General features: G+C 51.1%; 1 protein-coding gene across 3 annotated transcripts in view; it reads left to right on the top strand.

Annotated features, from left to right (window-relative positions):
* The first annotated feature begins 12,519 nt into the window (after window positions 1-12,519).
* MYH10 (myosin heavy chain 10) overlaps window positions 12,520-24,813 on the top strand; it is a 93,140-nt gene continuing 80,846 nt past the window's right edge. For 2 of the 3 annotated variants that reach the window (XM_042833368.1, XM_042833372.1), the window contains exons 1-2: window positions 12,520-12,566; window positions 14,418-14,795. In XM_042833368.1, the coding sequence (XP_042689302.1) occupies window positions 14,451-14,795 (345 nt within the window). In that variant the 5' untranslated portion in view covers window positions 12,520-12,566; window positions 14,418-14,450. Of the gene's footprint in view, window positions 12,567-12,848; window positions 12,944-14,417; window positions 14,796-24,813 lie in introns of those variants that run through there. The other variant, XM_042833369.1, reaches the window with a different exon arrangement.

The raw sequence follows: 24,813 nt of genomic DNA, 5'->3' as shown, positions 1-24,813 counted from the left end.
TCTTGACATCTAGTCTTTCTTGGTGGATGAAAAACTCAGCATGAGCCAGCAGTGTGATCTTGCAGCTCAGAAAGCAAATGGTATCCCAGGATCCATGAGAAGAGGGGTGGCAGCTGGCACAAGGTGATCGTCCCTCTCTGCCCTCATGAGGCCCCAGCTGCAGCACGGCGTCCAGGTCTGGGGTCCCCAGTACAGGAAAGACAGGGAGCTGTTGGAGAGGGTCCAGGGGAGGGACACAAAGATGAAGAGGGTGCTGGAGCACCTCCCCTACGAGGACAGGCTGAGGGAGCTGGGCTTGTTCAGCATGGAGAAGAGAAGGCTGCAGGCTGAGCTCATTGCAGCCTTCAGTACCTAAAGGGAGCCTACAGACAGGAGGGGAGTCAACTCTTTGAAAGGGCAGATAACAGCAGGACAAGGGGAAATGGTTTGAAGTCGAGGGAGGGAAGGTTTAGTTTGGATGTCAGGGGGAAGTTCTGAACGGAGAGAGCAGTAAGGAGCTGGAACAGCTGCCCAGCGAGGCTGTGGATGCCCCATCCATCCCTGGAGGTGTTCACTGGCAGGTTGGATGGGGCCCTGGGCAGCCTGGTCTGGTATTAAATGTGGAGGTTGGCAGCCCTGCATGCAGCAGAGGGGTTGGAGCTTGATGTCCCTTCCAACCCCTGCCATTGAGTCTATGATCCTATGAATTCTTCCTGCACAGCTGGGGTGATGAAGCCAAATCTATCGCTCAGCCCTGGCTCGGGGCTGGGCAGTGGAGCAAGCACGTGTTCCCAGTTAGCAGGCAGAGATCCACCTCCTGCAGGGACTTCCGAGGCCACAGGCAGAACCTGCTTGGTGGAATGCTGAACATACCTGAAACAGGAGGTTGTGGAGGGCTGGGAAGGGGCAGGATAGGGAGGGAGAAGAACTTATGGGAAGTGCTGGGGGAGGATGGCCAGGAAGCTGCTGAGCACAGGGAGATGGACGGGAAAAAGACAAAAGCACAGGCTGAAGAAGCTGTGAGATTTGATCCTCTGCTATTCAGCCATCCCCTGCTGAATGCTCCCCGCTGCCTGTGCCTGGTGCCCTTAAAAGGAAAAAGTACATCCAGGGATGCTCCTTCCCTGTGTGAAAATGGGGCTGCTCACACAGCCTTCGCTCTGCCCTTCCTCCCCTCTGCCAAAGGCCTCCATTCCCAGCGCCCATTCATCCTGTGCTGCCTCTGTTCGAGGAGGAGTTCCAGCTCCTGGAAGACACGAATCTTCCCAATGTATCACAAGCTAACAAGCTTGGACAAAGTGCTCCAGATTTCCCTCCGGGGGGATTCAGCAAAAGCTGTGATTTATCACGTTCTGCATGCAGCACTTCCGCAGGCTGAGTGTCGGCCCCAAACTGTGCTTAAAATGTTCCTCCTGCCGGTTTCCTGACCTGAGTGTGACTCGGTGAGCAGGGTGGGACAGCGAGGATTTTATCCCTTCATTCAGGAGACCTAAAGCCCTCTGTGAATATTCATCATCTCTCCAAGGCACTGGAACACTGCTGCCACTTTGGAGAAGCATAAAATGAGTCAAGGATGGTGAAGTGACTTTTGTACACTCACATTGGAGTGGACCCAGGAATGTCTCTACGAATTTGGGGAGACCCAATTCTGAAGCAGGAGATGAGTTTTGAGGATTTTGCCACAATTCCCAAAGTTCCTCCAGTAATGGGATGGTGTCTCCTTTCATCCTTTGCATCCCTGGTGCAGAGCCTGGGCTCTGCCAAGGGGTTTTGCTGATGAGTCTCCAGCACAGAGATCCTTTGGTTGAACATATTACAGCTATGGAAGCTGCTGGAGCTCTGCCAGGGCTACCATGAGCAGGAGACGATGTGGATTTGTGGGCACCTGGACAGCATGTTCCCAGTGACACACAGTGATCGGGACCGGTGAGAAAGTCTCATCTATCTCCAGCTGCATAACTGCAGATCTGTGTGTTCTCCCTCAATCCCAGCTCATGTTGGACCTACAGTGTGCAAGCAGATCAGCCAACAGGTTCATCCCACATGAAAGGTGTTGCAGGTAAAACCAGAAAATACAGTTGTCTCGCCAGCAACCAGCAAGGCAACGACCAAACCTGCTGAGCGGGATGGAAACCGGTCAGGTTGCACCACTGAGCTCAGGGAGGCTGGGCTGGGAGCAAGGCAGCGGGAAGGTTTAGAAATCACTTGTCAGCCCACTTCCAGATGTGTGTTTGCATGTCCAAATGTCAGTTCGGAAGGCATAGGAGGAATGTGTGTGACCTCTCCCTGCTCTGTGTCCAGAACTGCCTGCAGCTCCTGGGCACGTGGAGTGCCTTCTGAGAGCTGCTGGAGCGGTGGTTCCTCAGAGGACTGGGGGTGATGGAGGGGTGAGCTCAGCTCATAGGGCTGCAGGATGAGGGAAGGAATCAGAGAGTCATTAAGGCTGGAGAAGACTAAGATCACCAGGGCCAACCCCTTCGCATTCCCACCATGCCACTAGCTCATGTCCCTCAGTGCCACATCTCCACGCTTCTTGAATACCCCAGGGACAGTGATTCCCCACCTCCCTGCGCAGCCTGTTAGTGCAGCAGCACACTTTCCAAGAAGAAATTGTTCCTGATAGTCAACATGAACCTCCCGGGTGCAACTTAAGGCCGTTACCTCTTGTCCCATCGCTAGATCCCTGGGAATCCCCTGCATTCTAGATGGGGACTGGGACGCACACAGGAGTGTTGATGGAGATGGCATCACTTGTAGGGCTTGTCCAAGCTCTTCCCTTTCAGTGGGTGATGGCTCAGCTCCAGTTATTTCTTCCTTCAGCTCCTCTGGGGTGAATTCTGCAATAGGAGCTGTGCCTTTGGAGACATTCAGCCTGGACTGATGGTGGCTCAGAGGTCTGGAGAACTCAGAGATATTCCCAAAAATGGAGGGGATCTGCTGTCCCCTTCTGCAAATCTACGGGCCGTTGGCTGGAGCTGGCAGAAGATGAACATGGGACACATGAATGCACAGTTCATCCCACGAGGGCTGGCAGATCTGTGGAGCTCCTCACCAAAGGACATTGTGGCTGCAGAAAGTTTTCATGGATTCAAGGAGATGCTGAATAAGCATCTGAAAAAAAGAGATCTGTTGAGATTTGCTAAACCAACAAACCACACCAGGCCCAGGAAATGTTGCATGCAGAAAGAATCCGGAGAGTGGGAAAGTGTCTGGGGAACAGACTGCATCTGCTTCTCCTGATGTTACTCCTCCCTGGTCACCTTTATTCTATTGCTGTTTCATTGGATTTTACCCGCGGTTTGAGTGTCAGCTCCTCCAGCAACATGGAACCTTCCTCTTTCCTTCCTGAGGTATCCAGAAAGAGAAAATAATGTGATTATAGGAATTGATGAAGGGAGGAGAAGTCAAATGTTCAAAACTCTTAAACTAGGGGCACGGGGTGGAGGAATACCAAGATAAGCTGCTCCCATGCTGCGTGCCACCCTCAGTGACTGCCTGGAGATGTGATGGCAGAGGAATAAGGATAATCCCAGTGTCAGGGGTCTCCTCCAGGGGATAGTCAGCTCCAATGGGGCTACGGGGCATAGAAGGGTCCTATAGCACAGTGGGACTTCCAGTGGATCAGACTTCCATGAGAAGGTGCAAAGATCTGCCTGAACCTCATCAAGAGCCTCTGCAGGAGGCCAGGCATTGATGGAGGCAGGAGGTGGGCAAACCAGATATGTGGTCTGAACTAACAGGAGGAAAAAGTCCTCCTGTGTCTTCAATTATATCAGCAAAATCACATCTTGGACCTTCCTTCTCTCAGATAAAGGTGGTGGCAGGGACCTCAGGCAGGGCATTGCAGCTCTGTCCAAATGGGGTTCCAAGCAGGATCTAAAATGTGTTGGATCTAAAATGTGTTGGAGCTTTCATCCCTAATTTATTTTGCTGATGTGTGACCACAGCTAATGGGAACCTCCCATGCAAGTCACTCCTCTTCCCTTTAATCATTTGGAGGGGCTCCTCAGCAAGCTGCCTCATGACCTGTAATGCATTGCAGCAAAACCTACACATCTGGACACAGTCAGCCCCATGTGGCCATCAGGACTGGGAACGGGACCCTCCTGTCCCTGAGCCCTGGGCAGGACAGCATGGGAGGACATGAGACGGCCCTCAGGGTGCTGGGCCAGGGGCAGGATGCACACAGACCTGAGGAGCAGGAGAGTTTGTGTTTCTCCTTGAAAGATAATTTCACTTCGTGGTGCTTTATTTTTAATATAAAAATCTGAAACCTGAAACATTTCCTGTTAAAGGAACCAAAGGAAAAAAATACCATTTTGGGGACCAAACTGCTTCCAGTAGGAAAGCTTTTGCTCTGCTTTTGCCTGAAGGAAACTGCAGACACGGTACTGAGGAGGTAGCGTCCCGATGGGGAGCAATGGGGCTGCATCCAGCAGTGTGTGTGTGGGAGGGGGGACGTTTCCCATTCAAAGCAATCTTTTCCAAGCTACTGAGATATCAGGTTTAATAGATTTAATAGAAGCAGGGAGCTGAAATTCTTGAGGCAGCTTTGGCAGTCTAACGAATGTATATGTTCCATGCAGAGTATTAGGGCAGTGTTACAGGGCAGCTCGGATAGCAGCAGTCTGGAGTGAATAATGTTACAAGTTCGTTGCTATTAACCTAAAACCAAGTGTTATAAATCCAGGAAATTTGGAGCTGAGGTTAAGCATCAAGGAATTCCAGGCATGCCAGGAATGCAGAGATCCGGCACACAGCACCTGTGGTGCACCCCGGGGGAGGGATAGGGGGGGATGGGGGGTTACAGCTGAGCAGCCCCAGTGAAAGCAGCTCCATGCAGAGAAACGGGGAGGAAAAACAAATGCATTTGCACAGAGCTCTGTGCATGGCTCTGGGTGGCTGACCTGCCTGCACACGCTCAGCCCGCTACACGTGCAGGCTGTGGTTAGTGCTCAGCACAAATGAGAAGCAGCGAGCCAGCGGACTAAAATGAGGGAAAAATGAGTTTTTGTGCCTATGGAGGGGATGTTTGGAATGGGTGGCGGGGCTGGGTGTGCAGAGAGCCAAACCGAGCACGTGGCAGATCCATGGCCTTTCCCAACAGCTTCCCACCAGAGATGCTGCCAGGTGGGCGTTCCTGCAGCAGGGCAAATCTGGCCACAGTAGCTCTGGAAGAGCAGCAACCGGCCCAGTAAAAACCAGCAGGAATCGGAGCAGCCTGGGAGGCTGGCAGGTCACAGGAAGGTCCAGCTTTGCTCTGTGCTTCTGCTGAGCATCACCAAAACACACAGGGACCCTGAGGCGATGCTGGAAGGGCTCCGGTCAGACTGAGGTGCTGGGGCACAGCAGTGTGTGGTGGGGGGCTCTGATGGAGGACACTGCTGCTTCCCACTGTCACTGATGATTTGCATGCAGCCCCGCACCGTGCAGCACCCCGATTAATGCCCGCTGACAGCTTGCTGTGTGATGCAGCAGCATTAACCCCTGCAGTGCCAGCAGCAGGCAGGCAGGAGTTAATTAGATTGGAATGCAGTTTAATCGCAGGTTTCCTGAGCTGCTCACTGCCTGCTCTTACAAAGCGATGGAAAATGACAAATATTTATCCCCACTGTGGCTGCAGCCCTTTATCTTCCCACATCACCATCAGGCTTTTCCAGCCCGGCGTTCTGCAGGGAGCGTGTAAGCAGATACTATATAAGGGTAAAAGCTGGTTTGGGCAGCTGTCAGCTTTTGCATTCGCTGCATTCCTGGGAGGAGAGGCCTGGGGAGGAGCAGTGGGGCAGGGGCGCTCCTGGCATCCAGGTGTTGCTTGGATAATGGGAGCACGATGCCCTCAGTGGGAACAATAAGGGTTTGTGGGCCCTGATGGGGGATGCAGCCAGTGCCAGGTGCCCCTCTGAGCCCTATAGCTGCTTCCTTTGAGAGCCTGGGTTGGGGGCTGGGAGGGGCTCTGTCCCCCAGGGTCACTCTGTTCCCTGCTGATGTACTAATGTCCCTGGGTGCAGTCTCTGTGCTGGCTGCTGGGATGTCTCCTCGCCTGCTGCAGGGCTGAGATTCGACGCTTTCTGTCAGCCTGGAGCTCTGCAGGCCCTCCTGAGCTGTTCCATCCTAAGGCAGTGTTTGCACCATGCAAAGCCACCACTTCTCAGTGGGTGCTATTCAAACACAGAACTGTGAAAGCACTCTCCCTCTCTACTCATTTCCACGTGGTTTTGCCCTGAAAATTCTCTTGACTCATCCAAGCTGTCCTGGAGGCATCTGTGGAAGCTGAGCAGAGAACGATGCAAAAAAGTGGTATTTTATTTTTCCCAGGATCAGGTTTAGTTTCCGCTCAGTGATGAGATTTGGTTCTGGAATAACCATGCATATGTCAGCTCACAGCACAGTGCCCCATCTGTGGCACCTGTGGGCTCTGCAGCTCTCCCATGACACACAGATACTCACACCAGGAGCTGTGCCCAGCTGGCAGAACACAGCAGGGTTCATCTTCCAGCAGGAGCAACCCTTCCAGCAGTGCCTTCAGCAAAGTCAAAGGAGACCAAGGTTATATCCAGGGTAATTAATAGCCTGCATGTTTGTATTGCAAACAGCCTTTTCAGACAGTCAGGCCCATCTTAAACAGGTGAGAAAAGGCACAAGTCCGATTAAATATAAAATCATCAAATCATTTGCAAATCGCCTTTATCTTCTTCCTAAGGCTCTGCAAAGCATTGTCACTATGGTGCTTGGCCTTCATCTGCATGTCTGAGCTTGGAGCACTTTCTGAGGAATGCAATTCTGGTTTCTTTGTGGCCTGACACAGGCTGCACCCACAGCAAGGTGGGAAATGGGAATGCTACCTGCATGGGAGCAGGAGGGTGTCATGGGAGTGGGGGAAAGATCACAGGAATGAGGAGATGGTCACGGAGATGGGGAGACTATGAGAGGAGTGGGGAGATTATCACAGGGATGGGAGATGGGCATGGGAGAGGGGAGGTGGCTGTGGGAAAGGGGAGATGGGCATGGGAATGGAGAGATGGCAGGCACGGGGCAGTGATCAGAGGAATGGGATGACCGTGGGATGATCACAGGACTGAGGATATGGCTGTGGGAATGGGGAGACAACCAGGGAGCACAGTGACGCTCACAGAAATGAAGCTGTGCTGGGGAGATGGCCACGAGAACGGGGTGATGCTGATGGGAACGGATCATGGCCATGCTGGATGCACTCTGCTTCCTGGGAAGCTGTGCTCTTTCAGCCCCTGCTGCCATTCCATGTTTCCTCAGGACTGGCATTTCAGTCCCTGTGGGAGCCATTTGGTGGTACCCAAGCCCTTCCAGCCCTTCCCTCTGTTTGACTCCCCGTGCTCTATTTTCAGGGCACACAACCTGCTGTTGTGCCGCGGGGGTTGACTGCTCCCACATCTGCTCATCCTTGCCCCCAGGGAACTCAAAGCAGAGATTGATTTTCCCATCCCCTCTCTCCAGCCCAGGGTTTGGCACAGGAGCCAAATCTTTCCCAGGTCGATGACCACTGATAGCAGAGTATTGGCTTGCTAATTAAACGGGTAGGGTTCAGTCAGTCATTAAATGGGATTGAATTAAATTGAATTAGATCATGGCTGGGGGCTACATCCCAGGGTGAGCCCGGCTGTCAGGGCTCCCTGCACAGCGTACCCAACTGGCACACGTGGGCTGAGATTTGCTGCGATAGGGGTGTGATGGAGGATTGCACCTGGCAAGAGCATCCTCAGGAGCAACCTGAATGCACTGCACTCATCAGTGAGCTTCAGGGGAGGGCTTCTCAGCTGGCCTCAGCCAGCAGCAGGATGCTGGTGTTGGAGAGCCCCAGCTGTCCTGCTCTGAAGCCAAAGATAAAACAGGAGCAGAGGAGGATTATAAAGACCAGCTGTGTTGTACAGACCAGATCTGTGAGTGTGGTATGATAAAACACTGCGATAATGGAAAGAGACCTCCTTTTCCCCTTTTATCTCATCCCTTGCACAATGGTGAACTGGATGATGACAGATATCCTTCATGCCCGAAGGACCAAGAAGTGATGCATCAGCACAAACAGAAAAGACTACGCAGCAAAAGAAGCATAACTCACAGGAATGGGATCCCACTGAACATGGGAGATACGGGCGGCCAGGATGTGCTCCTCTGGCCCTGATCTGCACTGTTCCATGCTGGTGGCACTGGGATGTGCCTGAACTGGGGGTACCTGGAGCCACCATCCCATCTGGGTTGTTCCCAAGCACAGCTCGAGCCCTGTGGGATGGCAGAGTCAGTACTGAGCCTGGAAGCACCGAGGACTACGAGCACCTCCCAGCCAGAATTTGGGTCTCCTCGTGGACACCTGGACGCTGGCCCAAGGGCCATGATTATTTATGTGAAGACCAGAGAAAGGTCAGCGTGCCAGGATGCTCACGTGAGCAGGCAGCAGCACGGCTATAAAAAGCCCCGTGATCACTTTCCAACTGGTGATTCAACAACAAATGCAAAAGTAATATTGAAGCCGCCTGCTGTGCCAACTGCTGGCTGTCGGCAGCAATAAAAATGCCGTAAATCAGCTCCAATTAAAGGCTGTATGGAGCCGGGCAGGAGGCTCTGGCTGAAGCTGGGAAACTCCCCGGCACGCCGAGATCACCGCGGCAAACCTGCACGCCATTACTTGCCGCATGCAATGGGTGATGGATGGTGCTGCAAGGCTGTGGCTTGCTTTGGGTTTTATAGAGTTGGGAGAGTTGGAAGAGCTGGTGTCTGAGCACAAGGTGAGATTTGGGAATGCTTTTCCTTCTGGAGCTGGGATGTACAATGATGAGTTCAGTTCCCAGTGCAGGTCCTGTCCTGCTCTGCCACTGACTGTGTCCAGCGGTCCCCTGAAGCTGAAAACAGCCTGGCCAAGTGTCCCTGCAGCTCTCAACATCTCACTCTCTCACCATGAGCCCTGTACCTGTGTCCCAGCTTTGCTTCTCCGCTCATGGACACAGCCAAGGCTTTGGATACCGAGGGCATAGGAGGGCATTGGATATGGGAACTTTTGAATGTGACGCATCTCAGAACAATCACTGGGTTTGCCCAGCTATGAATGGGACATTCACTTCAGATCAGAAAATGCTGTGGCAGCGTGGGGAGAGGGGCGAGCAGGACAGGGAGAGGACCACCAAGCAATAAATAGGATCTACTGCTGGGACAGCCAAGGTGGCTGCTGTGCACGTAGGAACAAATCAGTCGTGCTCATGGAGATGGTGCATGAGGAGCACGCTGCCAATGAACCCTACATTTGAAAGAGGGAAATCTTTCACGTTGGGCAAGGAAGATGTGACGAGCTCATCCTGCTGGCATCCAGGCACATAAATCACAGTTGTGCTGGGTGGAGGCTGGTTCTGGGTGAGGCAGAGCCCCACCAGGCAGCGTGCCCTGTACAGGTGCATACACGGGAAAATGCCACTGTTTTTTTCACTGTTTTTGAAGTCTGCAACACCACAGCTAGGCTGGGATAGGTGGTCTTCTGAGGTCTGTTCCATCTTGAAGTACCCTATGATCCTATGATGCCTCAGAAATGTTTCTTTCTGCCTTTTCACTAATGGCTGAATCCTTTCCTCTTAAAAACAGCACAGCAAATGGGAAGCACTGCTGCAATACGAGCAGGAGGAGGATCTTGTTGGGGAGCTGCCTGCTCCCAGCCAGCCAGCAGTGGCCAGCAGCTCCCAGCCCTCCGGCGCGGTGCTTCGGGGCCAATCTCAGACATGGTGAGCTGTGCGGGAGGAGGAAAGATCTGGCAGACACGTTCCTGCTTCCTGGGGAAAGGGAGGCTCAGGTTTCGGGTTTTTTAACAGGTTTGTGAACAAGCCCTCCTTTTCCTCGAGGGAAGAGAAATGCATGCCAAACCCAGTGCGGAGGGTGGAAGGCGAGGTGGTGAAAATCCTGTTCTACCTTCCCAACCTCTGCTCCTTGCCAACGGGACGGATGGAAGAAAGGGGAAGGAAGAGAGGAAGCAAGGAGCAGGTAAGCACAGGTCCCCACCCAGGTCTTGCTCCCAGCAGGATTGCAACAGGTTGATACGAGCCAATCTCATCCCACATCCTTCACGTCACCTGTTCTGCTCTGAAGGCGCCAGTTGTGCAGAACATCCCATGTGTTGCACAAGCCGTCACACATGGCCTCGTGCTTGTCGGAGGCTCGCTGGGACAGAGCAGCCGTCCTTCACTCTGCTGCTTGGGCCTCGCCTCGGTTGCTGCAGAGGTGGCTATTTTTGCTGATCTGACATCAGGTTCGCAGCAGCCTGCCCGACAAACCATTGTGCAATCCCCTTTGTGAGTAAGAAGCAGACTTTCCATTCCTGATTTAGCTAAGTTTTTAAACTCTCCAGGCCTAAAATATATGGTGGGTGAGACAATGAAGCTCATATTTGGTGCTGATCCATGCTGAGAGAACACCTCCTGTTTCGAAACGTTTCCTATTGACATATGCGATTAAAAAACCAGCATGGCCCTAGAGGACAGCACGCCTGGAGAAATAAGTGTAACCTCATCTTACTGTAATTTGTTACATCCTGGAAGGCTTTGAATCTCAAGCACGAAGCACGAGGCTTGAATTTTCAATTCCTTTCAAGCTCCTGCCGTGTACATGTTTACTACAAAGTCATTCTATTGTAGAATAACTTTTATTTTATTCCTACAAACACACTTGTCTGGGTTTTGAACCTATGTAACAAAGCTGCCAGATTTTACGCCAGCATTTCTGCCTTTTCCTCACGCCTTCTTTCTGAAGGTGTCAAAACACATCAAGCACGATGTGATCTCACCACTGAGATGGCCGAGGTGAGAACAAAACCTCCTTATTGCGTGGAGACTGAAGGGACGGAAAGAAACTGCATCAGCCCGGAGTTACAGCAAGCCAGGATTCAAATTAGAAACCAAATTCACATGGATTTTATTCCCACGTCCCTTGCCGCCACCAAGCACAGATCACATCCACGCATACACAAATCCTGCATTTAAATGTTTAATTTTGGCTCGGTATTGTTCAGTACTTGAAGTTACCAAGGACAGTTTGACCCAGAAAGGTGCTGAGCCGTCCTGCTTAGCAGGGCTGGGGGTCCCTGAGGGAGCCTGGAGCCAGGCTGCAAGTCCTGGAGATGCGCCCAAACGCTGCTGCAGCCAGAAAGCAGGGCAAGGAAGGGGACACAGGGCCCTGCAGGGAGCAGCCATCAGAGGGCACAGGATGAGGGCTGTTGGCTTCCTCGTGGAAGCTGGGAGGGATGTGACACCCAACACACAGCTGCTGCATGTTGGCCACCAGGTTTCTCCTTGCAGAAGTTTGCTCTCCCACCTGCACGGTCTGGTATTAAATGTGGAACCCCCTGTGGCAGGGGGTTGGAGATTTGTGGTCCTTGAGGTCCCTTCCAACCCAAGCCATTCAGAGCTGCGGCTGGGCCCTGAGCTGGGGGGCAAACAGCCCACGGAGGCTGCCTGGTCCCTCCCAACTCAAACCATTCTGGGGTTGTGAGATGGAAAATGCTTTCTACCTGCCCTTTCCAGACTTGTGGAGAAGACAACAGCGTCTCTGTGTGTTAAAGACACGCGGTGGGTGTGGGGGGTGCCTCCAGACACCGGTCTGCATATCAATAACGGCGTGATAAGAACAAGAACTCCGTGCTACGTCCCTGACACGCACTACGACACATCTGTGGGATCCCCAAAGGTTTTCCACAGAAATCACTTTCTGAAAGACAAGTCATCACGCAGCATGCCATAGGGCAGAGTTTTCTCCACGATGCTTCTATTTTTTTTCCTTTTAAAAGATGCCACATGCCTAAAAATGGAAGTTCTGTGAGCGCAGCAGCAGGACGCGTGTGCGCTGCGTGCTTCCACCCATCACCGCCGCTCTGTGGGAGCCGAGCGAGGAAGGGATGGGAGCCCACAGAGCCGTGACCCCAAACCCGGCACGGAGCCACAGCGCTGTGCCGCTCCGGGAGCATCGGGCTCTGCCGGGAGAGCCCTGGGCTGCCGCAGCGGGTCAACGCCCTCATTTCTCTGTGAAACAGGAGGGATCCCCGCACCTCCAGCGCTGCCCTCCGCGGGGTCGCCGCCCGCCGGGCCCGGGCCCTCCTGAAGGGGAGGCGCGCTCCCGCCCCGCGCTGCGGCACCGCGCGCACCGCCCGCTGCAGCGCCGTGAGCGCGCCGCGCCCCCCGCCGGACGTGCTGCAGCGCGGGGCGAGGCCCGCCGCGACAGGCGTGGTGAGCGCCCAGTGAGAGGAGAGTTTGGAGCAGAGCGGCCAATGAGAGCCGCGGGGTGGGGCGGGGCGAAGAGGCGGGGTTTGGAGGGTAGCGTGCGGAGGTTGCTATGGCCGTGGCCGCGGAGCGGCCGCACGGCGGGCCAATGGGCGAGCGAGCGGCGGCGGACGGACACGCGAGGGAACCAATGGGCGAGCGGCGTGCGGCCGCGGCGAGGGCGGGGCTCGCGGCGGCGGCGAGAGGGGGGCGGAGGGCTCGGTGTGGCGCTAAAGGCGCGCGGCGGGCGGGGGGCGGAGCGGCGCTGTGCTGAGAGCCGGCGGGCGGCGCGAGCTGCGGGGCGCGGCGGTGAGCGGCGCTGCACAGGTGGGGCGGAGGGCCCGGCCGGGGCATCTCCCGCTCCCGGGGGGCGGCCAAGGGAAGGGGGGCCGGCGGCCGGGTTCGGGGCGGCGGGGGCGGCGCCGAGGCGCGGGTCCGGCACACAAAGACCCCTTGTGCCGCGCGGGCCGCCCGCGCCGCGCCGAGGGGAGGTGGCCATTTTCTGCCGCTCCGCCGCCGCGCCGGGCCGGGCAACGCCGCCCTTTGTGCTGCGGAGGGGTCCCGGAGCGGCCCGGCCCCGCGCCCTGTTGTTTGAGGCCGGAGCGCTTCTCTCGGTTCCTTCGGGTTTTTTGGTTTTATTTTATCTTTTTTCTCTCCTGCCGTCGGCAGCGCCGGATCCCTGCGTGGGAACCGCTCTCATTTGGGTATTCCATGTAAATGCCGTCGTTCGCGGCGCGGGGCGAAGCGGGGCGGCCTTTGTTGTGCGCCGCGGGGATGGGAGCGGCGCTGCGGGGCGGTGGGCGCTGCGCTGCGCTTCTTTCGGCCCCGCGCGTCCCCGAGGCCCGGCGCTGCGGCTCCCGTCGGCTCCCGTCCTCCTCTGGCTGCTCGCTGCTTTTTCCTGGCTGAAAGCTGCGGTTATTCCGCACCGGGTCCTGTCGGCGTTTTCCCTTCTTTTTTCTGGAATGCTTTAAATGTTGAGTCATCGCCTCTAGGTTTGAGTTAGACGGTCTATAGCGAGCGCTCTGCTCCCGCACCGCGGGTTCCGTGCCTTGCGTTGAGCTTAGCCGACCTCACGATCCTTCTCGCCTTGCGCGGACCACAAGCGTTGTGCTTCGTGCGCCTTGGGCGCGTTGCGGAGCTGCCGTGCCGTGCTGCGGTGACGAATGCGGTTCGCAAAACCTTCTCTGCTTTCACGGCTCGCGGTGTGCTCCGGTAGTATTCAGCATCTGTAGCGAGAGAGGGAACGGTCAGGCAGATCTGTGCGAGGTGTCTGCCTTGACCTTGATGCTCTTTGGGCAGCTGCAGATAGGACTGCAGAGCCCACGAGCCCTGGATGTAGCAGTGTTGCTGAGTGAGGGTGCCGTGCCCTCCCTCCTAAATAGATGCACTTAGATAAAACGGGCATGCAGAAGCTCCCATCAGCAGTTTTTCATTCACCTTCATCTGTGAAGCTGCTGGAAAATCCAACATCAGTACTGAACTCGCTGCCTTGTGCCTCGAGGTAAACTCGAGAGGCAGGCATTCCTTATTCTTTATGTGGTCACGTCATTTGTTCACAGTTGGCAACGGAAGCGGGCTGTGAAAGTGCAAAGTCTTGGAGCTTTAGGATGACGATGAGCTTGAAGGCTTGTTGGAGCTTCTGAAGTTCTTGTTTGTAGTTGAAAGTCAACTCTTTGTTAAAGTAAACGGCCTGGTGTCACTCATTCTGCTCTTTACTGTAGTTAGCTGTGTGTTGAATGTTATTTATGTATCGTGTTTGCTATTCAGTAGAAGTTGTGCTTCCTGGTAAGCTGACGTTAGAATCACCTCTCCTTTTTTTTAACCACCAAATAAATATAGGTGCATGTTGTTCTTATGGTTCCTGCCATTGCTGCAGTGTCTCTCTCTGTGGTGTACAACTGGACTTGGTTTGTGCTGCTTTTTCTGTAGCGGGTCTGGGATGATATGTGAAAGATCACTGACTTCTGGATAGTGATTTAATTATTCAGAGGGCCACTGCTGAGAGGGGCTCCCAGTTGTATGGCAGTTTCATGCTATGGAAAGCCTTCACACTATGCCATCACCTGTGGGAAGATGCAGACGTTGGTGGCAGACCATTTAATTGGTGTCACGGCTCCGTTCGTGGGTAAGAGTGCAATGTGTAACGTGCTTCTTGCTTCTCTCCTTTGCAATGCACAGGGTAACTGATAGAGGACACCTTCCCTTCCCACAATGGCACAGAGATCTGGGCAGGAAGATCCCGAGAGATACCTCTTTGTGGACAGGGCTGTCATCTACAACCCTGCCACCCAGGCTGATTGGACTGCCAAGAAGTTGGTGTGGATTCCTTCAGAGCGCCATGGCTTTGAGGCAGCCAGCATCAAGGAGGAAAAGGGGGACGAAGTGTTGGTTGAACTGGCAGAGAACGGAAAGAAAGCGTTAGTCAATAAAGATGACATTCAGAAGATGAATCCCCCCAAGTTCTCAAAGGTGGAAGACATGGCAGAATTAACCTGTTTAAATGAAGCCTCTGTACTGCATAATTTAAAGGACCGGTATTACTCTGGGCTCATCTATGTAAGTACTAATTACTGGGTTCATTACGGTTGCTCGTTCAGCTGAAGTTTATCTGATTGCCATTCCTTTGCTTATTTGAAATGGAGGAAGTGGGTCTTGGCTTTGGTTTTGATAACGTAAATGCTTTGTGTCCTTTGCATTTAGATTAGCCCTGTGTCTTTTTCCATGCTGCGTGCAGGTTAGGAGCTCTGTTGTCATAAAACAAATAATAAAAATTTCTCCTATGGAAATAATTCTGCAAGCATCTTTCAAAAATAGAATGCTAAATGGCAGCTCTGGGTGCTTAGCTCATGTGGCTCATTAGAGCACTTGCCTCAGACATGCTTAACTGATACAGTGAATGGTATCAAATGGCTTGTTTGAACTGAGAGATTACAAAACCTAACTTTGCTGAATAACTGCTCTTTAATTGCTCATATGAATAAACAAGTATCTTGTTTTAACTTGCTGTCTATTAAAAATGGTAATAAGAGGCGAATTAAAAGCTTGGAAGTGCTAGGAATGCAGAATGTCTAATGTCAACTCAGTGGGCCAGGAAAGAATGTGTTCAAGTGCTTAAAATCAATAAGATAAAGCTTTCTTTTTTCAGCAGTTTTGAAGCACTAATTGAAAGATGTGGTTTATTGCCATCTTTCTTTCGAGTCAGGAGTCACAAAGGCACTGGGGCATTTCTCTGTTGAACAGCACTGAGTGCTGTCTGTGGCATGCAGCTCAGAGCAGCTCCTTGTCTCTTGGGCTGACTGCACAGTGGCTCGTAGCTTTTGGTGATACTTGGGCTCGACGAGCAGCCCTTCTATCTCAAGTGACTGGAACATCTGCTTAAACACTTGGCTCACTTTAATAAATGCTTGTTCTAAAGCTTAAATCCATTTTTATGTAGTTCTGCTAGTTAGTTGGCTCATTTCCCCTGTCTGCCTAGGCCTCAGAGGACCCTTGGTAATGCGTGGATTTAATAGATCTCCTCATACTTCTGTGTTCACTTCTGTGTGGGTTTTTGCTTTTTGCCATTCCGAGGCCTTCCACCAAGAGACTGAGCTCAGCAAAACATGCTTCTGGAATGCTTCCTCTAAGCTTAAAAGTAAACTAAATGGATAATTAGTAAGGACTGGATTGAGAATTAAAAGTAAACAAGTTGATAAGTCAAATATTCTATGTGTGTATCAGTCATAGTACTAGTTATGGAAGTCATTACCTCCTCTCTACCAGTATTCCTTTATAATGAGAGCTGAAAGGTGTAGACCTTACACTGGTGCTTGCTTGGATATTTAAGGGCTCCATACATCAGATGTAACCACAGATCTTTCTGGAGGCTGGCGCTGAGAACCTCTCACTCTTCATACAGGCAAATGTGCTGCTGTGTTACTTTGGATGAATGACAAACCAAAAAGCCCTCTGTCTTGCTCTTGTCGTACACAGGAGTTTGTGGTAGCTTACAGGTAGCTCACCTATTTCTGACCCTCTCCTGCTTCCCCAAATGGTGCTTTCTGTTTTCATGCTCGAGCTGTGGAGGCGCAGGCTCTGCGACTTGGTTCCTTGGCACTGAGGGACTGCTGTCACATAGGAGGATTACTGCATCCGTATGTTAGTGGTGACCTCCCCGCCCCCGAGCTGGAAGTTGGTTGGGATCAAGAAGCTAATGGATTTGTTGGCCTTAACTGGAGGTCTGAGCCACAGCAACATTGCTGGAGGATGCTGCTTTTACCCAGAATAGTGTGTGTCTGTGCACCCGGAGTAATTGCTTATTTGAAGTTAAAAGTCTGCTCACTTTGTGGATGGGAGGGAGCCACAATTGGAGGCTGAACGTTGGCAGAGAATAGGCCACAAGAATTTCAACAACAGCTTGAGCTGGTGGGATTTTTAGTGCAGTTCTGCTCTATCTCAAGGATCCCCCGTTTCCTCAGCCTTGCACCTGCATTGCTGCTGCTGCTGACTGCACACCCAGGAGCCGTTGCTATTGTCTGGTAACCTGCTGATGTGCATCTGGCTTGAAAAGCCAGAGTTAAGAGCTGATGAAGTGAATTAAAGGAAACTGACCTTGGCAGGAATTGGATTGAAGCATGTCTGGATTCCCAGGTGCTTTGATAATAACCAAGCTGGTGTTCATTTTAGTGCTGACCTTGAACAGCTGAGATAGCAACGATGAATCTGATGTGCTTTCTATTAATTGCTAGCCAGTAGCATACAGAGTTGCCTTTCTAGGAAGTAGGTGAGACTGTCCACTGGAGTGGAGTCCTTTCAGTCCCTGGAAAGGAAACAAGCTGTTAAATCTGACTGACAAGTCTAGTAATCTATCATTTACCTCTGCAGAATGAAACTAGTGGAGGAGCAGGGAGAGGTGACTACATCCAGCAGGTGCCGAGTTGCACGAGCTGAGCGCTGCTGCTTGTCTCATTGAGAAGGGTTCCATGCAGTGTTTAAGGAGGGATGGTGGGCAGTTCTGCAACTGGTAGCATCTCTGGTATCTGTCCAGTGGCATGATCTTGTGTGCTGTATCACTGTGCGGGTGGTGAGCATGAGTGGAGAACTGAACACTGGTGGTGTGTGAGAGTGTGTTGTCTGTTCTTGGTCCTGTCTTTATTGCTGCTCTCTTCATGATGACACAGAAGACAAAAAGTAGCAGGGTTTGCATGGGATCTGCTGGGAAGAGTGGTTGGAGTGTGAACTCTGGTGAGCCCAGCCATGTGGAGGAGACAATGATTTCATTTCTTCCTCCATCTTGAACATCACCTGTTCTGCTTCTTGCCATAAGGCTTATTTTCAGTGTAGCTGAAGAACATTAAGATATCTTTCCTGGAGAAAATGTATTATTTTTGCAGTTTATTCTGAAGCATACTATATTCACACCAAAAATGTGGCAAACCTGTCATTATGGCTTCTTGTACATGGACTTTTCTCCTTGACCCACTGACAGTTAAGCATGATCCCACACAGCCTCGAGTTCCACAGATGATCTGTGCTCATGCTGATTTTTATGGTGAAAATCCAAACCTTATGCTTCCCTAGGTATATCCACATTCCTTCTGGTAGGGATATGTCATGTGGATCTCTGAAACTCTAGATTGCATACTCTGCTCTGGAATGGCCAGCCTTAACCCTAGCCTCAGGCTGTAATTAGTAGCCTCTTTCCTTGCTGTAGATCAAGAACTGGAGGCAGTTGGTTGTGAGTGTAGCCAGGGGGATCCGCAAGAGCTGAGAGGTTGTTGGGAAGGTTTGGATCAATAGGACTTTGCTCAGACTGGTTGTGTGCCAGTTCTTCGTGTCCTTGTGCCTGATGAACTGCTTTCTCAGTGCTTTCTGAGGATGCTGCTGTAAGAGAGGAGTTTGCCTTTGGGCATGAGCTTTAGGTTTTTAGCTTGAGTGAGGGGACATCTTGATGTTTGCAGTAGTGTTCTACATGCAGGTCTTGCAAAGAGTTCTGGCTACCAGCTGTAGATCAGCGTTTCTGTTCACATCAGGTGACATGATTTCAGAGGGCAGGCTGAGGGGGATCTTTAAATCAAATGGCAAAATAGAGGCATCCACTGGGAAGAATCACTTGTAAGGTTCTGTCAGCTCTGCACGCTGCAGAGTTCTGCAGACCTTTGTGGCCTCAGTTGTAGGCTGTTTGCCTCGTTACTTCATGAGGTTCTGGGTTCCCTCTGAGCCAGCTTCTGGCCTCCCCACCGTCCAGCATGGTGTTTGAATGTAGGAATTCACTCTTTGCCTACTGACCCGCTGTGCTGTGAGCTGGGGAGCCGGGAGCTGTGCCACTCATGACTCAGACAGCTGTGGTGTCAGTTTGCTGCTTCAGAGCAGGGGCTGAAGCTGTGGCTTTGGCTGTCAGAGCTGTAGCTGTCACCTTCCGTTGTGTCCCCTGGACACAGGAGATATTTGAAATGGATATCCTGGTGGGGAGCGATGGGGCTGCCAGGGGAGATCACCAAGAAGGCAGAATTTAGTCTGGAAGCAAAATGCAGGGGGAAGAGATGCTGCACGTGATAATATGGAGGGGAAAATACAGAGCTGCTTTGATGGGGAGCTGCAGATAATGCTCCAGAGGAGTTTCTGGTGTAGGAGGAAGCATTTTCTCCATCTTCATTTGTGTGCTTCATTCTCAACAAAGCATTAAAGATCACAATTCAGACAGATTGTATATAGGTTATACATAGTCATGTCAGCTGTGTTCAAAATGAGGTTTCTGCAGAACTTACTATCCAATTTGACTCATGGCTGATGTGAAGAAGAGAACTGTTGGCATATATGTGGTTGGTTTTTTTTTTTTTTTTTTACCATTTTCTTCTGTCTGCTCTTTGAAAAAAGGGAGCTTCAGCAGGTGACTAATCATCACACTGCTGAGAGTCCTTCCATTTCAGAGCAAGATCTTACTTTTTCTTGAGCTCTGAATTGAATTTCGTGGCATGCTACACCACTTCAAGGACTGTGCAGAACAGAGCTCAGGACTGTTCCTGCTCACTTGAGGTGTTTGAGTGCTTTGGTAGGCAGCAGTCTGGATTCGGTTCTTGTAATATCTTGAATATTTAAGTCGCTCTGAAGTGTTTTAGTAAATAGAAATGCAACTGACTGCGGAGATCAGGAGTGTGAATACCTCCGTTCTGCTGGGTGGAAGGTAAGATGTCTGCAGTACTGCAGCTTGGGCAGGAATTGGGAAGAACAAGCTGATGGCTGTGCTGCTGAGGTAGGACTGCATGGAACTTCCCAGCAACAAGAAGCTCTGCTTTTGTCTCGTAGTTCCTTGGTGGAAAATGGAAGGGAAAAAGAGAGCTCCATGCCCAACTCACTAACACATATTTTGTTAAAGCAAAAAGACTCTAAGTAAATGAACTTGAATGGTGTGGATCCTGCACGAGTTTGACACACCTGTCTGCTTTTCTAGGAGAGAAGAGAGCTGAGTGTCACATCTGAGTTGCAGGGCTTATTTGACTGATGCATGTGGACAAATAGCTGAGAAGTTCCTAGAAAGCTGTGTGTGTCTGGTCGAGGGCTCTGTGGAAGTCCTGGTGTTTGAATAACTGAGGGGAGACACTGCAGGCCCTGAAGTATCTGCCTTGTGCAAAGATTGCCATTCCTGTGCCTACCAGGATGGAATGAAGGAGCTGCCCGTTTAAACTATGGGTGGTGTTGATCTGTCGCTAAGGCTGACCATCAGCATCTTGTAGGGTTTATAAAAACCATATTCAAAATCCGTTGCCCTGTGTGTTCTGCTCTGTTCCTTGCTCTCCTGAAAGGAGGGGTCGTTGCCTGCAGTTAATGTGGCTTGCTGATATTCCATAAGTCTTGGCAGTAACTGCTTCCTGACCTCGTTTGGTCACAAGGATTGGAGCAGCTGTCTGAGAAATTCTGTTGGTTTTGGCTTCGCCTGGTTCTGCTGTTCCTGTGGAAGAACAGAGGGATGCTGGGGCACATGGAGGAAGGGTTCAGGTTCAACTCTCAAGTCTTTTGAACTCAAAATATGGATCGTTTTCACCACCCACCACTCAGTTTCATTTTAGCAAAGACTTTTCCAAAAGGGTTGGAAGCTGTGCAACTCCAAGGGCTTCTGGAACTTTCCTGCTAATTACTGCTCTCTGCATATGCTGCTTTTTCCTAGCAGCAAAGAAGAAAACATGCTCGCTATTGTGGTTACAAACACTTCAGTAGATATTTCTTAGAATTACAAGTATTACCTCCATAATTGGTCTGCAGCCCAATTTTTTTTTTTTTTCCTATACTTTCCATTTTATTTAGGCAGAAGAGGGGGCAGAAAATGACAAATGAGCTGCAGTCCCCAGCTCCAGGGCCTGCTGTGCGGAGCAGGTCTCAAGCTGTAACCTGTTTCTTCTTATGCCACTGCTCCTGTGAGGCCAGAGCATAACCTAGAGCAGTCAGTGTAATTATATAAGCTGCTGTATTCTAATTGTTTCAATTTTTGTGCTGGTCCAGTTGGGAGAACTTCAGATCACTTTGTAACACACTGCTAACAACAGACCCTGCAGGAATCTCGAGTCAGTACCTTCACTTCATCTTCCCATGAAGATGACCCAGCTGTGTGGGCTCTGGTACTTGATAGCACGCAGCAGTGCTTGGGTTCAAACTGATGACTGCTTTGACCTCAAGTTGTTTTTAGATTAATTCAGGTTTGTGGCAGACTCAAACGTGATCAAGTAGACTCTTGGTGTACTAAAATCTCTCATCCCTACGCAAGAAGGAATACAAGGTCTGATGTATTCTCTGGTTCCTTTAGCAGTGGTAGCATAGCAGCCCACAGCGATGCAGTAGTTTGGATATGGACTGGTAACACAGTGCCTTTCTTCAGCTGAGTGCTCCATCCAGCAGAGCCTTTTGAGCCCAGTGCCTGCAGCAGGCAGCCTGAGGTGGGCCCTGCTGTACGGCTGTGCAGAGCCTGCTGGGGGATATTAATACTGCACTGCCCTGCTGTGAGCTGGGATCATGTTTTCTCCTGTGAGGCTCGGCATGGTTGGGGCATTTGCACTGTGCTCAGTGACACTGCTGTCAGTCTGAGTGGGGAGCTCTGAGCGGGGCATAACCTGTGCTGCCAAATTACATTGTTTATTCTCTTTTTAAACAATCTGAAGCCTGTAAATGTGGCAGTGTAGTGCTACTGAGCTCCCTGTCTACAGCACCGGCTGCAGAGAACATCTGTAGACAATGCTGTTCTCCAGTTTGGGCAGTGTTTTTGCTTTAATAGCTGTATATGTGTTCCCTTTGTCATCCCCACGGAGATCTTGCCCTTCAGCTGTTTGAGTAGCGGCCAGGGCTGCTGTCCTTGTCCAGCCCAGCTTCTGTCAGGCTGAGGCTCCTGCTGCCCTGCTGTGTCTTTCACCCTTGCTGGTGTCTCTGACCTCTGCTTGCTGGATGCCAGTAGGACTGAATTGTTTTAGCTAGAGTTTGTGCAGACATCTGGGTTAATTCAGGTGCCAGGCTGCCAAGTGCTCTGACTGGGGAGCTTGGGCTGGGGGTGATGGTGATGTGCCAGATGCTGTCTGGGCTGCAGCTGCGCATGGTGGAGGATGTGTTCCTCTCCAGGCCACAGCTTCTGGCTTCTCAGGGGCTGAGGAGCTCCATCCATTCTGTACAGTGTGAATTTCAGGTTACCTCAGTGAGTAGGGGAGGCAGGCTGTCTGTGAGAGGCTCACCCAGCTCAGAGGCTTAAGTAAGGTGTGGAGAGTGGAAGGCAGCAGCTGTGCAACCTAAGAAGGTAAAACTGGACAAGGGGCCGATGATGTAGTGTTGCAGCTTTCCTATCTGGAGGATGGGCCCTACACTTGCAAACATGGGATACAGGTCTTGTTTTCTAGGCAAGACACTAGTGGGTTACACTGCAGTTAACAGTAGGGGATGCCTAGAAGCTTATTTCAGCTTAATTATTGATGTAGTAGTGGACTATGTCTATCACTTTCTGCATTTGAGGAGCTGCAGATAAACATTGAGCCTGGGTACTGCAGCAAGGCAAACTGTTCCATTTCTCCCTTTAGAGAACTGACCTGCATCTTGCTGATGTGCTCTGAAACCATTCTTTACAGAGGCCTTTTTCTGGTGTTGCAGCAGGAGGCACCAACCTAGCCATCATAACAGCATTTTCCTTGACAGAAGAACTGCAAGGCTGGACTGTGAAGCTAGGGAGCTGTACAAAGGTTTGGGCACTATTGCCATTGTAAAGGTACACACACACAGTGATGTTTTGATGTGGCTTTAAGGAAAGACAGCACCAGGGAACCTTTCCTGCTCTGAAGCACTGGTACCAATCAGTGGGAGTGATCCTGTAGTCTGCAAGTTGAAACTTTCTTTTGTGTCTGAAGAGTTCAGATAAAGTGAGAGGTAAATCTTCTGTTACCTGTGTGGCACTGGTAAGCTGCTCTCCGAGAGACAAGTGATGATGCACGATGTCTGACAGATACGTATGTCTGGCTCTTTCTCAGGTTGCTTACTGCTAGGAATATACTGTAGCTTTCAGATAGGCCTCTGCAAGCAGGCTGAGCTCTGCAGTCTGGGGCTGCATACCAAAATCCAAATTATTAAGTGATATATTACTGGATTAAAGCTTGTAAGCATCTGGGAATATTCAAACGCCACAATTAGTGTCCTGAAGGAGAGTTTGTATACTGCACTGTCAGAGCCCTGCTTTGCTGTTTGTCTCTGGAGCCTTGCCTGGAGAGCATGCATTCCAGCAGGCAGTGTTGCTGTTGCTTGATATTGTCTATATCCTGTTCCTGTGCGAAGCAGAAATATGTTTCAAGCAGCAGGCTTAGTTTGCAGCTGATCACACAGTCCTAAGGTGAGTAAGCATCTATACTTCAGTTTTTCAATATACAGACCTAACCCTGTAAGCTGAAACTTGAAGTCTGGTTCCTCATCCAGGACAGTTGCTGTAGCTCTGCAGTGCTCAATTCTCATTCTGGTCTCCTGGCAGAGTTTGGGCCCTGGGAAGCAGAGGAGGCTCAGGGCATCACTCTGCCCTGCCTGGGTCTGAAAGCTTTGGGCACCTGCAGCAGCTGCCTGGGGCTGATCATTGAGCAGGGTGTCCATTTGTAAGGCAGGTGTAAATATGTATATGTATTTTCCTCTGGCAGGTCACAAAGGACTTCATCAAAACATCTTAAACAATCTCAACCTATTTATCTTGCCTTCAGGTTACATGTTATCTCTCCTTTGGGGGACCTTGGTGCCATCTTTCCTCAAATAAATGAATCTCTGTAGCATTGTGGTGTTTTGAAAGAAGTGTGACTTCAAATTCTGCAGGGAAAGGGCAGGAGAGTGAACTGAGTGACAGGTATGCCGGGCAGCAGGATGGCTGGGTTTGTGGTACTGCGTGTGGAAGAGCTCTCTTATGGTGGAGATTTAGTGGTCAGTGATACAAATTTATCCTCCAAATGAATGAACCTCAGCATTGGTGAAAGTGGTGAATAGTTCATTTGCTTGTTGGGGTCGTTCCAGATTCTCTGATCCTTGCAATTACTGCACTGGGAGGTGGTCTGGAAAGGCTTCCAGGTTAGGTGTCATCAGTAGAGCTCAGAAACTTGCTAAGTTTGTGTTTATAAGGCGTTAGTTAGACAGCTGCATCCTGGGTAAGGTGTATCCCAGAGAGGTGAACCCAGGTCTGTGGAGCTGGATAGCAGAGCAGGGCCCAGGTGGAGCTGGGTGAAGGGTTCCAGAACCACCTTGTATGAATGAGCTGCACTGGATGATGCCTAATTAACTGTCCGTGTGGCTGCAGTGATGGGAGGATGTGCTGGGGCAGAGCTGGGAGCTGACCTGGCTGTAGGAATTCTTTTCTCATGACCAGATCTCATCTGCAGTCAGCAGTGAGCTGGTCTTCGTCATCCAAAGGGACCATAGCAAGCAGCAGCTGTGCTGCATTTCCTTGCTGACTTGAAGCTGGTGGTTGCAGCATGGGTGGATAAATATGTGCCTTACTTCTTGCTATCGCTGCTTGAATGCTGGAATGATAAAGAGACTTATGGTGATCTTTTGATGTCTTCATGCTATTGGTACTGCTTGTAGATGAGTGCGGGTGACCTCATTTGGCTCCTTGGTCTGCTGAACCGTGCTATTAAAATAACCATCCTGCCTTCCCTCTCCATTGATCTCACTAGTGGCCATGATGCATTTGGTCAGGCAGCTCATTCTATTACTAACCAATTCTTTTAGGAATTTGTCCTCCAAGAGGCAATGCCTGCTCATAAGTCACTGCCAGGGCAGCAGTGCTGGTGGGAGGGGTGGTGGTAGGGCTGGAAGGGAGGCCGGAGAGGGACTGCACTCTCACCAAAGGCCCTTTGCTTATGTTGAGTTAATAATAAGTTGTTCTTTGTGCTTGGGTCAACTGACCTGATAACATCTGTTTCCTTTCTTGAGAAATACATACGTTATTCCCAAAGATATTTGGCTAGGTAAGGCACTGCAGTTCTTATCATCCAGCATATCAGAACAAAGCAGAGATTCCTTTCCAGTCAGGACGTCTGATGTAACACCAAGTTCTTTTCCTTTACTGATAGCTCCTGGCTCAGAGATGGCCTTCTGCCTG

The sequence above is a fragment of the Centrocercus urophasianus genome, unplaced genomic scaffold (genome assembly GCF_019232065.1).
Source record: "Centrocercus urophasianus isolate 14NV4802_14NV808 unplaced genomic scaffold, USGS_Curo_1.0 seq_41, whole genome shotgun sequence".
Taxonomy (NCBI): Eukaryota; Metazoa; Chordata; class Aves; order Galliformes; family Phasianidae; genus Centrocercus; species Centrocercus urophasianus.
This window is presented reverse-complemented; position numbering and strand designations above follow the sequence as displayed.